Genomic DNA, 18,168 nt, shown 5'->3' on the forward strand with positions numbered 1-18,168 from the left:
AACTAATGTTACCAGCTATAGATGCTCTATGGATAAAGCAAAAAAGGCAACTAGATTGTGTCATTGATGGGAGGGTCACAAAAAACAAAAGGAGGAGGATTGAGTCTTTTCAAATCGGCCAAAAGGGTCGGCTTGCTAGCAAAGTTAAGTAGTTCAACTAAAAGATAGGAAAGTAGACATTTCCTCATCTCCAATTTTAATTTAGTAGGAGCTAAATTCCTAAATATTTCTTGGAAGCTTTAATACATGAGGATCATTAGGCTCAATGTGAAATATTTTGACCATCATAGAAAGAGATTGGATAGGATCCTGAAGTAAGATCCACCATATTAAAAAGCCAAATCGTGCGCCAAATATCCTGAGGCTATAACATGCCTATATAATCTCTGACTGAGATATTCTTTTTCTTTAAAGAAAAAAGGGTAATTTTTTTAAGCTCTAAAATGTGCAACCACCCTTTAAAGGTTCGGCACAACAAGCAATTGAGGCCAAATTCGATATTTAGGCCTAAAACGGACTGATCAAATAATTTTTTTCTTTTTAAGAAAAATTTGATTGTCCATGAACTCAAGGCCTTTGGTTGGTGCGAGGAATTGAAAATAATGGAACAAGTGGAGAGAAATAGAAACTAAGTGGCTGCTTTGACAGATAATGGTGTTGTTTGCATAGATGTGTAAACCACTCGAGTTCGAGACCCTTTTCAATCAAAAAGGAAGAGGAGGGTGCAATGTGGAAGATGGTTGCTAGATTTATTTAAAGAGAAGATAACCCTCGATAAGTCAGAGAGGAGGCAGATCGCAGGTTTATTCCAAAAAGCTCTGCACCATGAAAATTGGTAACATTTAGTTTATCTTAGAAATTTGTCAGAATTGGTTCGTGAGATCCCTGTTAGTACATCTTAAACCTAATTGGGTATGTGAAGAGAAAAATAGGATTTGTTCTTTTGATGTTGGTTTTTTAATCTCTTCCCATATTGTTTTTCCTAAATGTAAAATGAATATTCTCTTCTCATCCATGGATGGAGGCAGAAGTTTGTTGAACCATGTTAAATATTGCTTTCTTTGTGTGTGATATTTATTTTATTTTTGTTATTGGACCTAAGTATGAGTGCGCCTTCGGGGTGCAATATTCAGTATTACAGGACCAAGCTTAGCCAAAAAGAATATGAATAAAGAAGCAATCTTTTTTGGTGACTTCTTTGACTACAAAGTCTAGCAGTTCATGGTGGGGTATGAGAAACATGCAAGAGAGATACAACAATGACCTACGTTGCAAGTATAGCCAAATGAAAATAGTAATTAGTTCGGCCCAACTTATCAGTATGGTATGAGACACAAACTACTCGGTTCTAGTCCTTAGAGGGCCAAACCACTCGGAACCGTGGTTCCGGTGGGTCAGCCCAATAAGGGCCTCGCTTGGGCCTAATTAACCCTTCCGCCATAATAATTGAGAGTGGTTTCAGTCAAATACTAGTTAGTAGGTATAGTATGGTACTGGTACCATACATACTGGTTACTACCAATACAGAGTCCAATTCCGAGTGGGCTAACCTTAATCTTTCTGGGTTTCTTTTTTCTACCATATAAAGCATGATATATAAATTGACCTTTACATACTAAAAGATGATTTCAGTTTCATAACTCATCGGCTCTTGTGACATCATGACAGGAAATATACATTAGCATGTTTAACCAAGTCTTTTAGATGAAGAGAATCATTTATTGCCAGATCATTCAGAACATTTCTAGTTGGGCACTGCCTTCACCCAAATACCTCCTCATTGCACACTGGGCATGCCTGGTTCAGTAGCAACATGGAGACAAAGATTCAACCATTTTACTGAAGGCTCAGAGTATGTGAAATGTTACAAATATATGAGAGCATTAGAAATACAATGGAACTCCACTACCAATAAATAAAAGAACCTCACACATGAAAAGCATGTGAGCTAAATGAAACTAAAGAATAACACCACTTGTGTGTGGTGGTGCACGCACATACATGCATGCATGTTTACCAGCAATTGGCCAACAGAGACAAGAAAAAGTCTCTTAATTCAACACATATCTGTTACCATTACTATATAGGCATTGTTTTATAAGTATCAATAGAAATAAGAGTTTTGAGTCCATTCAACAATCTGCAATTAATTTTTCCTTTTATAAAACTGCAGAAACAACTGATTACATAGCAAATATAGTATCTACCGTAGCCATCTTTCCCAGAAATAGATTGTTGCAATACAATTATATTTTGGCTCCTATTTTTATATTCTTCACCCTCAGTTTTAAAAACATGAGATATAGGAGAAATAAACTTGTATTAAGAGTCTCAAGGTTGCTAGAAGGTTTGGCATACAACTGTATGCTTTTGCATGCCTTTGACTATGGTGAATAGATCCAATCCATATCATGCTATTTCATTTTCTAGTAATTGTGACATGCAATTTAAAGTTGTTAATTCATTCATTCTCTAGCTTACAGTTCATTGGTTCCCTTGTTAACTACATAAGGACAGGTCAACTGGAATCTCTTGGTGACTAAATCCCTATAGTTCCATCCTTCTATATGGATGGCTATTTTTGAGAGAAATATGAATGGCTATCTATTCTAGCCATAAGACAAGTAAACAAGTTCCTGTTTTACTTGTCAAAAGCTGTTAAAATAGGCAACAAGAATCTTAAATTTTAAAATACGTGGGGTGAAAAACGATATCTCAGATTCATTTCCAAGTATACGATAGTGTTAAGTTGTTAGTGGGTCAAAATCCATAATATTCAGATAAAAAATTCTAGTTCTACATGGTCAAGAATGTTGGAGAAAAATGGGGAGTTTAAATCAAACCAAAACCTTGATATGCAAGCTGCAGCCTAATCATCTATATCAAGCCTTCTACCTCCCATTAACTATCCTATGTAGAACTAAACCTCAAATGTGATCCTCAGCCCAATTACTCTTTTAAGTGCAGCACGTGTTACTGCTCTAGTCCAATAGCCCACTCTCCAAGAGCTATAGTTCACTACAATGTGTTACCGCTTAAACCCAAGAATTGCCTACACTCCAAACTCCACATTTCACCATACTCCTATAAGCTCTTAAAAGAATCAATCCCAAGCCCACGCTCAAACCCAGTGCCTTGCTCCATCAAATCTACTTGCTGCATCAACTCGGCACACTGCAGCTACCATGTTTCTACTTTACTAGCTATCATGCAAACGTTTTTCATAAGTCACCAATTTTGGCACCTTTATAGTTTCGAGAGTTATCTATGATCATCAACTATCGGCTTTGATACCACTTGTTACGGAGAAACAGAGAGTTTAACCAAAAGAAGGCTTTGATATATAAGGCCACTGTATTTCTTAAGAATAAGTATATCTTTCTGCATTACCAGTTGTGCTGTTTAACACTAATCAATACTGAAATATTATTAATACAAACCAAATGAAATGTATTTTCATATGCATTCACATGTTGAAAAACTAATATTATGACATGGGACAAGAACGTGTTCAAGCAATCTCATGTATACAAGATTGAGGCATGTGGATGATGGTCTTAATTCATAGACATAACGATGTCTAAACTAATATGTTCTCTGCTTAATTCCAGTAGACATTAGAATAGTAATACTTGCAGTTATCTTATAAAGAAGCAATACTTTACTTTTTGGCCGCATGTTCTGACTTTGTTGTTTTATTTTTCTTATTTTAAAGTCATTCATAGCAGATAGAAGCTCCATCTTTTGAACAGTTTTGCCATTAGCTTTGTATGACCGGTATTTATCCATATTCTTACATTAGAAAATTTTTATGTCAATTTTTGAAACCTACTTGAGTTAGAGAGAGGTTAGTCATTTTACTACAAGTTGGGGAAATGGCCAAAGTTTTTTTTTATTTTTTTTTTTATTTCACAGGGACAATTGCAGCTCTAAGTGGCCTAAACGAAAACATAGTCATTGAAGACTGAATAAGTTGTCTTGCAAAATCACTTACAATTACAATAGATTTTGTAGGATAGGTTAACTAGTTTGTTAGGCAAGTTGAAATGATACTACCAATAAAGAAGGTAATGATTATTGATGCTTTTGGATTCCTTTGTCTTCTTTGTTTCTCACACACTCCTTGTGTTGCAGTTAGAATTCAAGGGTTCCAAGAATCTATACATATTGGAGCTTGGAATCTAAGTCTAAATACCAGTACCATTGTTGGGTTTTTATCTGACCTGATATAGCCTTAACTAAGTAGTCAAAACTTAGACAGATAATTCAGTTTATTACAGTTTCAGTCTTGTTACCTATGATAGACTTTAAGAGAAAAAAAACATGGGATGTCGCAATATAACTCCTTGTAAGGTTCTTCCTTTTGGAAGATTTTGCATACAATATTGTTACTTTCATCTAATCAGCTTAATAAAAGCACATTTGGAAGTATCAAGTATGTCAAAATATATGTAGAAAATCATGTCCTGGAAATTTGAGAGGAAAAAGAAAAGCCTTTAAGAAAGCACAGAAAAAGTTGACTTAGAAATGATAAGTGACAGAAATCATATTCAACATGAATATTACCTTGTTGATCTTCAACCAATGGCTTATACATTTTGAATGATAATAATGCTTGCAGGGCAAGGTGATCAACTTGTCTCGGTTCTTGTAAGTTGATTGACAGATTACACACCTACACACAGAACGTAAACATCAGCACAAGGAAGAAAAAAAGGCCTAAAATTATTAAGAAAAGGCTGCAGTTTTAGCACAAGCTCCTCAAAATGAAAAATGAAACTTCACATTTAGTTGTTTCTGCCTTAGTTTCTTAAGCATTCTTTCATTCCTTTTGTTTATCAAAGTAAGCCATGTTGCAGACATATGGTATTGCAGTTATTTGCTGATTCATGTTTGCTTCTGTTTTCTTTAAAAGTATATATGCTCATCATTATCAAAATTTTTGTAGGCCAAGTTAAGCCAAAATATTCATGGATATGACAAGATTCTGCATAAAGCACAAATGTGAATTTTCTTGTTCACATAAATAAATAAAGTATGGATGTGATCTGGTCATACAGATATTTACAGCGCCATGGTATCAAATTTTCTAGTTTATCTATATTCTCTGAACTTTCCATCCTGATAGCTTATGTAATCATATGCTTTTGCAAGATTTATAAACCAAGGTTTGCATTTCAGTGTCGGCCTTGTACCGGTATCAATGTTGGCACACCCAATATGGGATTGGTTTGGCATACCAACACTCTATTTGTCCTTGCACCGAGTATTGGTTCCGTACCAATATAGTGCAGTATGCTTAGTACAAGGTGCTATGCACCAGTGCTCCGAACCTTGGAACTATAAACTAGAACTTCATGAGTAAGAATTGAATAGATTACTAAAATAAAATAGTCTATCAATGAGAGATATAGCCTATACAAGGTTTCTTTATCTCGTAATATGCCTCCGCAATGTTCACATGCCATCTGTATCTACTCATAGTTCATTGAACCAGATGATATGTCAGTGTCAATAGGGGTTGTACAATGCACGATATGGGGTCAATATGGAACAGAACAATTGAGATTTGAAATGTTGCTTGCATGTAACATTTACATTGCTTTATAGCCTACTTATGCATTATGTAAGTAGAATATAGACAATATACAAGTACGCCCTATTATGAGCAATCTGGTAGCAATTTGAATAACAATTTCGCAAGTCTTGTTAACACAGTAGAGAAAGAAAATGTAGCTAATTAATATTGCTATGAAGAAAGTGCAAAGAATATGTGCGGACCCGTGCGAGTGTATGTTTAGTCCCACATCGGTTATTCGCCGAGGAGAACTTGGGTACTTGTACAGGACTAAGAAACTCAAAAAATACCTAGTTATATTTTAGCATTCTACATAGTCATAACCAACAAAGGCTTCTCAAAATTATGTGGGGTCAATTATATGATTTCGTTTTCCAATCACACTATTAAGAGCTACATTTGATATTATTGTGAGCCTTTCCAAAACCTTCCTCAAAACAATCAATATTGTTACCTTAGGTCTTCCTCTTCCTAGATCCTCAAGCTCCTCTTCTTACAACAAGTTCAGAATTACATTGCATACATTCAAATCATCTCAATCAGTTTTCTATTAATTTGCTCATATCCTTTTTCAATTTTGCCTCCTCCAAATGCATGTGGAAAACCACACAAATCACGAATATAGGTGAGAACTCCTCGAGGAAGCAAAATAAATATAGAAAGGTTCTCATGGGTACTGAAACAAAGAACCCAAAAAAATTGGGAGAACTTCAGGGAGTTCAATATGACAAAATTCAAAAGCCAGGTCCAACTAGAAGAACAAATCTGGAAAGATTCCTTGGTGACAATAACATTGGATACAGTTCTTACAGAAGGTGGCTGGTAATTAACCATTGATTCTCTAGCTGGCTATTGACATGGTATGTCGACTTAAACATCTCCTGTTGTTTTGTTTTTTCCTAGGAAGTTTGGATCTGACTTTGTGCATATGCTTGAAGACATGCTTCTTGATGGAAATTGCAATTGAAAATTGCAATAGTGAGTGAAGATACAATTGTTCATTCCATCCATTTTGAAATATGTACATTAAATGCCTGCTATGCATGAGGATCCTTATGCAGTACCTGTGTCAAAGCTTGACACATTTTTAAATAAACTGCGAAGAGAAGAATAAAATTTTTGTTCTTGAATTTTGCATGTCAAACTCTCAATTAAAAATATTACATGAAATAAAATGGAACATCATGATCACCAACCTACTGGTCTACAGAACAATTAATGTAAAGCATCTTTTATTGGTTGTTTAAGTCAGTTTCCAGCTAAGCCAGTTGGGCCTCAAAAGACTATAGCTTCAGATCCCAGCCACCTACTTTGCCATCAGAGGAGAGGTATAGATGTTTGCATCAGCAGCTGAGAATTGGATATCTAGATTCTCATTGTTTTGTGAAATTAATGTTGTACCAAGCTCATCATTTCATGATGAAATGAAAAGGATATCATTGTTTGAAGAAATCTGAGCCACCCAACAATGGATCTGATACCATTTGAGGAAGCCAAAAAATTGTATTGTTGCTGTGTGTTTAATTCGAGTTGCGGGCACTAGTTCTGACTATTTTCGAGTCACACAATGGACATAAGCCATATTTCTAAAATTGCAGATGATGATTCCATGGAGTTGCACCACAGCCAACAAAAATTTGGTAAAATAGGATGTTACAACTCAGCAGCACTTAACAATCTCCCCTTACAACACTAGAATTATGGCAAATGGAGAATTATCTAAGGTCCCTTAAACGATACAGAAAATAATTATGCTACATCTCGGTGAACAACAGCATTGGAGCCAAAATCATATAACCGAGATGATTAAATCAACAAAAGTGAACTTCCAAATTATGAAAGCAAAGCACACCAGGTTACAATATGTTAGCATATCTTGCTGAAAAACATAAGGTACCATGTTATAAGCAAAAGGGCATAGCAAAACATACTCCTCATGTTTGCCTTTTCTTGAAAAGAACCCAGTTTTGTATCTTGAAGATGGCAAGTAGGATATAAGCTCGTCTGATAACCCTCGGCCTTCACTACCTATGGCTTCCCCCAGTGATTGCAATTCCTAGAATTACAAAAAAAAAAGAGAGAAGAGAGATACATAACAGCAAACCAAGATATGTATAAAAGAAATCAATTGCCATACATCTAATCATAACTTAATTGTTGGATGCACTTTAGATTTGAAACCAACCAGCAACAGAAGGAGATGATAAACCTGTAATCATTAACAGGGTACACATATTGCACATATATGCATACTATTTGTCAAAAGTCTTTTTCAGTGAAATCAGAAAATGATTATATTTCCTCTTTGTTAAGGATGGCTACTGATTCTGGTTACACCAAGGATTTAAAAGTCAATATATGGACGCATACTGGTCACTTGCCAATATTGTACAGAGATTGGCCTGGCTTTATGCAAATGAGCAAAAATGGAGTTGATACATCTATGAGTCAGCATGGCTGGACACAGTGTGATATAGGGGCCTGGTTCACCAAACCGAGGTGTACTAGGACAGAGTGCACTAGTCATTGGTTGATACAGCATATAAAGGAGTGATTTTTCAATTCTTAGGTTATACGTGTGGTGCTTTAAGCTCCAGTAATGCAAAGACAATCCATCACAAACAAGTATCATAATATGAGGAAATACAAAACTACGACATGATTAGAGACAGTAAATTTTCAATTTTTGACATTGTGCACTAATTGTAATTGATATTAGATGCACATGCAAGTGATTCTTTGACTCAGAAATTAATGCACTTCTCTTTACCAAGTTTGAGTCCCACTCTACACATTGGACGTGCCGATTGGATGATGTCTCTCCGTAAGGACGACTAGTTGGCCATGGACTTCCTATACCTTGGACCAAACTTCTGTATTAGAGGTTCTTAATCAAGCTTTCCATGGTGCATATCATCCAGAACATACCATCAGCACCATTTTCTTAGAAGAGCCATGTTAAAGTCTTTTAATTTTTTCACACCTAGACCTCCTTCTGGATTTACATACCACCTCCATTGCAGCTAACCAATAGTTTATTTTGGTTTCTTCTCCTCTAGGTCAAAGTTGTTTTTGTGAGTATCTTTTGTGTAAATGGACTACTTTGTATCATTTCACACTTCCTCTGTGAAAAAATATTTACCAAACTTCGGAAACAAATCCTTGCGTATTGACTCACTAGTTAGGTTAATTAGGTTCATCACATCTATATATTCTCTCCTTTACTACTTTCTGTACATGTTTCTCAAAAATCTATCTGCATCTTGAGCTATGCAATCAGGATTCGTAGCACATGAAATGTAAAGGATTGCATAAACTCAAATTATGAGTCAGACGTGGAGAATATAATGTCTCCACAATGAAACCTCCAGCTCAGAGGAAGTCTACTAACTTCATGCTTTTGTTTCTCTTTCACTGTGCTGATCTCTATCTGTTTTCAGCATGATATAGGATAGCATAGTAATAATTTCAAAATGTAATCAATTTTTCTATCAAAACTAAGAAAGGTCTAAGAAAACTTAAACTGACTTAAGATTATACCTAGTTAGTCAACTTAAATTAACTGAACGCTACATCTAATTAATAAAGATTAAGTACTCATTTTGCAGGTTTAATACTGATTGCAGTTCTCTTCAAAAGGAGATCATATCATAAAATTTCTGACAAACACACCTCATAAGTCATATTATCTGGGTCTACATTATCTTGCCTGGTTTCCTGCATATCCACAATCACATGTTCACAATTTCAGATATGCAAACCATTTGGAGCAGAAAACATGTAAAAGAAATAATGCTTGAGAATAATTTACCTCATCAGGCACGTTGGTAGAATTTGGTTCACTATTGACTACTGAAGATTCTGCAGGAGTTATACCTTAAAAGACCATTATCAAATAATATTAGAATTGCCATAACTATCCAATGGTCATAATCAGAACCAAGGTTTTAAATCCCGTGGGACGGAGGTGTCCTAGTTTCTTTATGGAACAGGACATCCTGCTATCCCGCCCTGTCCCGGCAGAGGTCCTGGTCATGCATCTTGGTAGATATCCTCCGTCGCTCTCCCCTTTTTCTTTCCTTTCTTTTTTTCTTTCCTTTTCTTCTTTCTTTCCTTCTTTTCTTTTTCTTCTAGCTTCCTTTCTTTTCTTTTCTTTCTTTTTCTTATCCCTTCATTTATTTTTTTCCTTTTTCTTCTTCTTTATCTTTCCTTTATCTTCTTCTTCTTTCCTTTCACTTTTCCCTTTTCTTCATCTTTCCTTCCTCCCTTTCTTTCCTATTCCTTCTTGTCTCCCTACATGGATGGTTTTTGGAGTCCTAACCCCGTCCTGCTCTCATTTTCTCATAGGAATAGGATAGGATAGCTGGGACACCCTCAGCCCCACTGAGGCTTAAAACCTTGATCAAAACTATGAATGTATAACTCAAAACAGAATAGTGACTATTTTAAGTATAATATTTATAATTTGGTAACCAGAAGATCTGTAAAAACATAGCAATTCTCCTAAGTATGGTATTGTAGAAACCTTAAATATTTTATTAAGAAAATGAGAAAAATTCTAAAGTGCACTTGTTTCCATAATTTTTTGCATATTCGCCACAAATTGATTGACACAGAATTTGACATGTTAGATAAACTTATTAGACATACTTAATATAGAACCTTAGGTTGCCCCAAACATAAACTGTATGAAGAATGGTAGCCAATATGATCCCGGACAGCAAAGGCATTGGCTGGTCATTATGGAAAATCAAAACTGAAGCATAAAAAAGTATGCAGAATAAAACATATTTAAATATTGCATATAAATTTATAATAAACAAATTAACATGTCAATGAGAACCTCAATAGCCTGAAATTTAAAAACTGCTATGGTTTACCAGCTTCTGTTCCAGTGAATTCACTGAAAGAAGTATCAACATGTAAATTCTCGAACTCTTGCAATTGCCTCGCTAAAGCTTCATCTGCTGCTAATTGTGAATCAACATTTATGGTCTCTGAAGAGCTCCCCGCCCCACCGCTTTGGCCATGATCATGATTCTGTTTAGAATTACTACTTGAAGCTTTGGGTAGATCACTCTGAGCATCATTTCTCTGGAGTGACTGATATACACTTTCCTGCATAGAATGGCAGCAAATTCACAAAAAAGCGTCCACTAACTGAACCAAATATCAACTTTCAGTGATTATGGTATTAACTCATGTGATTGCAATGTCATGGTATATAAAAGCTTGTATCTTATTATACCGACCATATATGAACAACTTTTAAAGGCTTAGATGAGGACTGTGCCAAGTACAAAAAATGTAAATTATGATGCTGCTTTTTTCTGATTCTGATCCTGCAAACAGGAAAAGAGAAGGAAAAAACACTATGAAGGATGCCATTACTAGAGATTTAGTTTAAGGTTTGTTTCAAGATTTTACTTGTAGGGTAAATGAACTCACACCACTCATGTATTATGTATAGAAATAAAATGCATATTTTTCAAAAATATAATAAAAATTTAGGGGAAATAGAGGTCATTAAGTTCCCAATTAAAATTTTAAAAGAAAAACTATATGACAAGAATCACTGGACTTGGCAAAACATAATGTGGTTAGGCAAATTGTTATGTTCGTCAATCATACATAAAAGTTCATTGAAGAAAATGTCCCGAACAAGATAATGACTTGCTAAGTTGCTAACTACGAAACCATAATAGATGATATGTTTAGCTTTCCTCTAGATACGATGCATTAAATCATCCAAATTACATAAAATAGTAATCCATCAAATAGAAGTTGATCTAAATGGTAATGCTAGTTAATTTTTCAATCAATATTGTCTTTTAGCATTTAGAATATAGAGAGGCATCTTCTTCTTGTGAGTAAATAGTAAGTTATTGAACAATATCACACAAGGATCATTGTGCTAATACTTGGGCCTATAACAATCGGCCGGCGGCACAATTCGGTGTGCCCTCGTGTCATTCCATGCCGAGCCCGTACCGACATAGTAGAGAGGGCGGAGGAGAGGAAGAATGGGAGAGAGGAAAAGAGAGAGAGAGAGAAAAAGGGAGGGAGAGGAAGAGGGAAGAGAAGAAGGGAGGGAGAGAGATGGTGAAGACCGGTAGAGACTGGCGGAGCACAACTCGACACAGCAGAGAGGGTGGGGGAGAGAAAGAATGCGAGAGAAGAAAAGAGAGAGAGGGAGAGACAGGGAGAGGGAGAGAAAGGGAGACAGATGGAGGCCGCCGAAGAGTGGCATAGAAAGAATGAAGGATGGGTTCTGCCCCCCTGGACCTCTATTTCAACGAAACAGGAGTCCGGAGGGCGGAGTCCTCCCTCCCTCTCCCTCTCCCTCCCGCTCTTTCTCTCTTCCTCTCTTTTCTTCTCCCTCTCCCCCTCCTTCGGCAATTTCTTGTTTTGAATGCTAGAACCGTCCCAGTCCACTGCCGACATGGCTCAGTACGCGCCGAACCAAACGTTGTTGGACTGCTCTGCACTCTTTGGTCTCACATGTTCCTAAGGAGTGTTGAACTTAACTTATTATTATGTAAAATCACAACCAAAATAATTTAAGAATTTATATGCTAACTAGAAAATATCATATGCCAGTTTTGATTACTAATTAAGGATCAATTATACACCTAGTTGAACATAGCCATCGCAAAACCTGAGATTTTAACTTAAAGGCTATTGTCTAATAAAACTGATCTTTTTTAGAAGTGTAAAATTCAAAAGACACTTTATGAGATATATCATTAAAACAAATGAAAGTTAAAAGATACTGATCTATTTTTCATAGAGCAAGAAATGCTACAGCATAATATTTGTGAAGGTTCATTTATGCTCGCTTTGCCTCATGCTACTCTCCAATACCATCTAGAGGCTCACTGGAGAAGGCCAGTAAAAGTAAAACATAGATCCACTTTTGCATTTCATTTTATTCCTTTAGCAAAAAGCATACATGCTAGGCTCTAATCATTTCCAGAAATAAATGAATAATTGATAGATGCTCTTGCACTTCCTATTCTTTGTAATGTTATATCTAGATTAAATGTAAAATTAGATGCTTTAGGTCAATGTTCGCCATCTCGGTACCATACCCCAAACCGGTACAATCCAATTATAGTGTTAGTGTAGCAACCCAGGACTTCACCCAAAAAAGCTAGCCGAAACGTATTTTTTGAGTTTCTTAGTCTTGTATGAGTACCTAAGATTTTCTCGGCGAATAATCAATGTGGGACTAAACACATGCCTGCACGGGTCCTTACATACTCCCCCTCTTTAAGCCCTGACGTTCACGTCAGGCTTAGAGTTCCAATTCATTCAAATCCAATTACAAATACCACCATCAGCCCATAGTCAGCATCTATGAACCCGTGCTGCAGTGTTTTCTAGTCCATATACACTATAGTCCGAGTTCGCTCTAATACTATTTGTAACAATCAAAAAACTTATCCAAAAAGGCGTCGGAATGTATTTTTTGAATTTCTTGATCCTATATAAGTATCCAAGATCTGTCCAGCGAATAACCAATGTGGGACTAAACACATGCCCACACGGGTTCTCACATATTCCCCCCATTTAAGCTTTGATAGCCTCGTCAGGCTAAGGGTCCAAATTCATTCAAATCTAATCATAAGCACCATGATTGGCCCGTAGTTAGTCTTAATAAGCCTGTGCTACAACCAGAACTTCACCCAAAAAGGTTAGCCAGAAGGTATTTTTTGGATTTCTTAGTCTTGTATAAGTACCCAAGATCTCTTTTGCGAATAAGCAATGTAAGATTAAACACACGCTCGCACGGATCCTTACATACTCTTCCCTTCAAGCCCTAATATCCTCGTCAGATTAAAGGTTCAAATTTATTCAAATCTAATCACAAGCACCATGATCGGTCCATAGTCAGCCTTTATAAAACAGTGCTACAGTGTCTCCTAGCCCACATAAACTATGGGCCGAGTTCGCTTTGTTACCATTTGTAACAACCCAGAAACTCACCCAAAAAGACTAGCCGGAAGGTATTTTTTGAATTTTTTGATCCTGTATAAGTACCCAAGATTTGCCTAGCGAATAACTGATGTAGGACTAAATACACGCCCATACAGATCCTCACATACTCCTTTCGTTTAAGCGCTGACATCCTCATCATGCTAAGGATCCAAATCCATTCAAATCTAATCACAAGCCCCACGATTGGCCCGTAGTTAGCCTCAATGAGTCCGTGTTGCAATATCTCCTAGTCCACATGGGCTATAGGTCGGATCTGCTATAATACCATTTGTAACAATCCAAGACTTCACCCAAAAAGGCTATCCAGAAGAAATTTTTTGGAATCCTTAGTTTTGTATAAGTACTCAAGATCTCCTTGATGAATAATCGATGTGGGACTAAACACATGCCCACACAGATCCTTACATACTCTCCCTTCAAGTTCTAACATCTTCATCAGGCTAAGAATTCAAATTTATTCAAATTTAATCACAAGCACTACAATCGATCCGTAGTCAACCTCTATAAACTCGTGCTACAGTATCCTCTAGTCCACATAAATTATGGGCCGAGTTCGCTCTGCTACCATTTGTAACAATGCAGAATCTCACCCAAAATGGCAAGCCAGAAGGTATTATTTGGATTTCTTGATTCTGTATAAGTACTCAAGATCTACCAAGCAAATAACTAATCTGGGACTAAACACACACCCACATAGGTCCTCACAATTAGTACATTTGATACAGTATTCGGTTTGGCATACCGAGTATTAGTAGACCCCCATATTACATATCGGTATGGTACGGTATGGTACGGAACAGTATGGTACGAACCAATACCGACCAATACAGCAAATCTTATTCTAGGTTATGTGTAGCTTTTACTCCATATTTAATGAAGGGGGATTCGACCTAATTCAATTCTTTCGTCAACAAGAAAGAAAAAGACATTCCAGGTTACGTGATTTTGCATTTTTAACTCAAAAAAACAATATGGTAACATTAGGCAGCATAGATCATTCTCTAATATGTTACTTTTGTACACAATCAAGTAATCAAAGTTTAGTAAAACATTCTTGTGCAAGCAAATATCCTAAATTTGCTTCTTCACATTTTTCTAAACATCAAATCAAGGTATGCCGGTATGGGCCGGTACGTACCGGTACTACCCTGAACCGGTACCGGATTAGCGTGGAATCCGGTACGGGACCGGTTCGGGACCGGTACGGGACCGGTATGTGAAACTCCAAAATTCGGCTATTCAACGGGATCGGTACGGGACCGGTACAGACCGATATAGAACAGGTACAGACTGGTACGGGACCGGTACAGAGCTAGTACAAACCGGTACCATACCGGTACTGCCCGCCACTGGTACGCCGACCGATACCGGTATGGTGGATCTTGCTTCAAATGCTTTTATGTTAAAAAGAATGTACTATGGTTTTTCTTTTTTCAAAGTCTTTACCTTAAGTTATAATCATCTCTCTCATGGATAACAGAATCTTATATATTAAGGAAATGTAACAGTTTAGAGAGAGAGAGATTGCAGAGTTTTGATAGCCTACATATAAAACATTCAATTTAGCAAATTATGCATATAAAAGACTCGGACCAGGTCCATGTTTCTTGTCCGTTTCACCAATGACGAACCCAAAAAACATTAAACACTTGATGCATCACCACATTATCTATTTATATATCACCAGTTATAGAATTCACCTGATCTTGAAGAACCTCTACGAGTGTGAGATTACCAAATTCAGGATGTAATTCGTCAAAATTCCCTTCCACAACACGTGGAACACCAGCATTTACATAATGAACACCTCCTTGCTGCTTCCCTTTCGTTTCAAATTCCACCGCCATGATGAACACCTGCTCCAATCCACAGATTTTGAAGCACCATAAAGGATCAGCCTAGGTGTATAATATTTACAGAAAAACTGAACAATTCACTAAGAAGCATGAACTTTATATGCGACATCAAAATTCTCCATGTTGCAACAACTTCTGGAAACAACTATCACTAAACAGTTTGTGTGAATCCTTGTCACTGTTAAGGCAAAAGCATCAATACCAGCCAATACAACAATATATACAGAAAAGACAATATTATAAATAAATGTAAACACGAAAAGTGAGCCTATAAGAAGGAAAAGTCTAAACATCAACTCAATATAAATTAACTTAACTACTCGATTTTTCCAAACTGAACCATTGATTCTTCTAGAAATCTTCATTTCATGAAAAAAAAAAGGGTTAGCACTAAGCTTTCAGAAAGCCAACTGCAAAGAAGAGGCAAGACTTGCCGATACATATAATGGCAATATCAGGAAAAAGTATCTAGAAACTTTATATTTTTTCATTTTTAAGGTGTATAGCTATTTGTTTTGGGCTTCCTAGAAAGGAAATCTAGAAAGCGCATTGTATGCATGGCGAATTTACTAAAATAGAGCACTCGTACCACTAGAGGAAAGAAAGGAAAACATATTACAACCATTTGAAGGACATGAACCAAATCAACATAGGACAGAAAAAAATATTCTTTTTTTTTAGCAATCAGAGGAAACAATATTCAGAAAAACCAAATATGAAAACTAGCATACCCCTCAATTTACATTCGACTTTTGATTCTTCGATATTATGGTTGTTCGAGAGCAAAAGATATAGAAAAACACATCATTCTCTAGATAACTTCATTTTTAATTAAAAATAGCTTCATGCTCAGCCTAATTTTACAGTAGTTCTTAGAGTCACGATCCAGAAAGAAATTACAACAACAGACGCAAACTTTTTTTTCCAGTTCTCTACAACAAACACAAAACATACCACAAAACATTCATTCCTACAAGTATTAAGCTCAATTTCCCATCATCCATTTTCCTGTTGTTCTTATCAACTCATCCGAACAATAACAGCATATTTATACAAGCATAAATATTTAATTATTGTTAGGTTACTAACAACGGTCCTCAGCAATATCCTTTCTAGAACAGAAAAGAAGAGATTCTGAGCAACCAAAACACTGACTCAACAGCATAAGGAAAAACAACAACAAATTCTAACCCAACTGAATCCAAAAGTTCAATACTGAGATAAAGAGAGAAACTCCACAGGACACTTATTCCTTTGCAAATTACAAGAGAGAATTATACACCCGAGTCATCGCATTTTACTTAAAGAAACAAATTTAAAGGGGAAAAAAATCTAAGAATTATGGAGTGAAATAATTTGGAGGAGGAGGAGCTCACCTTCGGCTACTTCTCTTTCTTCTTCTTCTTGTCAGTTTCAAATCGATGGGTCGGAATCTTAGAAATATTTAAAGGTGGTGGGTGGCGAGCATCCAAGCAAGTTCCAACCTGGGCTCCACGATCTTCAGCCGCGGTCCAAATCGTCCAAGGAATTGGCCGCCAGTCTGCATCAACGAGAGTGACTCCAGCTTCAAATCCTTTCGGGAACCTTCCCACTGGTGGGCTAATAGACAGGTCTTTGGGACGTAATCCATTAAAAATTTTGGATTTTCTCTCTTGTGGGTTTCTGCTCATGGGTTCCATCACAAGCTGGCTGTCCATTTCATTTGGCTTCGTTTTGTATAGCACTGGAGGCACGTTATTGGCTGATTAAAGTTTTTTATACCATTAGGTAGCGAAAATGGCTGTCCTTGGGGGACCATTTCAACCGCGAACTCAATCAGTTTGTGGCCATGGGAGGAAGTTTGGGCACCGAGCATTTGAAGACGACTAGGGGGTCAACCAAAAACAAAAAAAAAAAAAGACTTGGGGTCAACAACTTGTATATTATTTGGCCAGACTTGTAGATCAGATAGATGCTGTCGTTATTACCATGCATGGAAGTTACTAAATTACTATATTTCTTGAAAGCATGAAGATGAATTGTAAAGAATAAATAAATATGATAATGTAACGCTCATAAATTTAGAAATTAAATCTATTAAAGAATAATTATATTTTTTTTGGCACTTAATGTTACATTAAAATGTCATTCTCATGTTAAGGATATGTACTTGAATTCTTTTGTTCATAAATTCAAATCTATTTTTTTTAGCTGGCTTCATATACATATATCTTTTAAGCACAATATACCTTTTTTTTTTGGCTAAAAAAAAATTGGATAAAGGAAAGGAAGGGACAAGCCCACCTCCGCGTAACAGCCCCCACTGGGCCCCCGCCCCGCCAGAAGAATGTTCGATACGAGCAAACAAATTTTTACTCATACCCTCTCCACCCAAGAGTGAGTACATCACATCTGGCACCACTAAAACTACCAGCGGACCAATAAGCGCTCCTAGACCTCATGTCCAAGCAGTGTCACGATATTTTAATCAACGCACAGGGCGATTCGAACTTCGAACCATGCGATTAGAAGACAACGCCCAATTCCATTGAGCTACCACCTTGGTGGCAGCACAATTTACTTCAGTCCTATCCAACTTCTTCAAATATCGATAACATGGTTTGCAGATGAGGACAAGGTGGTTGTCACATTGATGCTAACCTTATAGTATATGTGCATGATACATATGCTAGGGAGAAAAATTTCACATACCAATAGACAAGTGGCTACATATAAATACACTGTTTTTGAGTA

At 36.6% G+C, this 18,168-nt stretch overlaps 1 protein-coding gene across 1 annotated transcript; it reads right to left on the reverse strand.

Annotated features, from left to right (window-relative positions):
- Nucleotides 1-1,456: 1,456 nt before the first annotated feature.
- Nucleotides 1,457-17,117, reverse strand: LOC103715068 (uncharacterized). The gene is made up of 8 exons (XM_008802577.6): nucleotides 16,812-17,117; nucleotides 15,280-15,435; nucleotides 10,459-10,696; nucleotides 9,390-9,454; nucleotides 9,251-9,295; nucleotides 7,510-7,634; nucleotides 4,567-4,675; nucleotides 1,457-1,797 (listed from the first exon to the last, which is right to left on the reverse strand). Exons 2-8 carry the CDS (start codon nucleotides 15,424-15,426, stop codon nucleotides 1,762-1,764), a joined length of 765 nt encoding a protein of 254 aa, XP_008800799.3. The 5' UTR covers nucleotides 15,427-15,435; nucleotides 16,812-17,117; the 3' UTR covers nucleotides 1,457-1,761.
- Between the last annotated feature and the right edge of the window lie 1,051 nt (nucleotides 17,118-18,168).

This window comes from Phoenix dactylifera, chromosome 16 (genome assembly GCF_051530095.1).
Source record: "Phoenix dactylifera cultivar Ajwa chromosome 16, Ajwa_hap1_PhDact_Kaust_v1.1, whole genome shotgun sequence".
Lineage (NCBI taxonomy): Eukaryota > Viridiplantae > Streptophyta > Magnoliopsida > Arecales > Arecaceae > Phoenix > Phoenix dactylifera.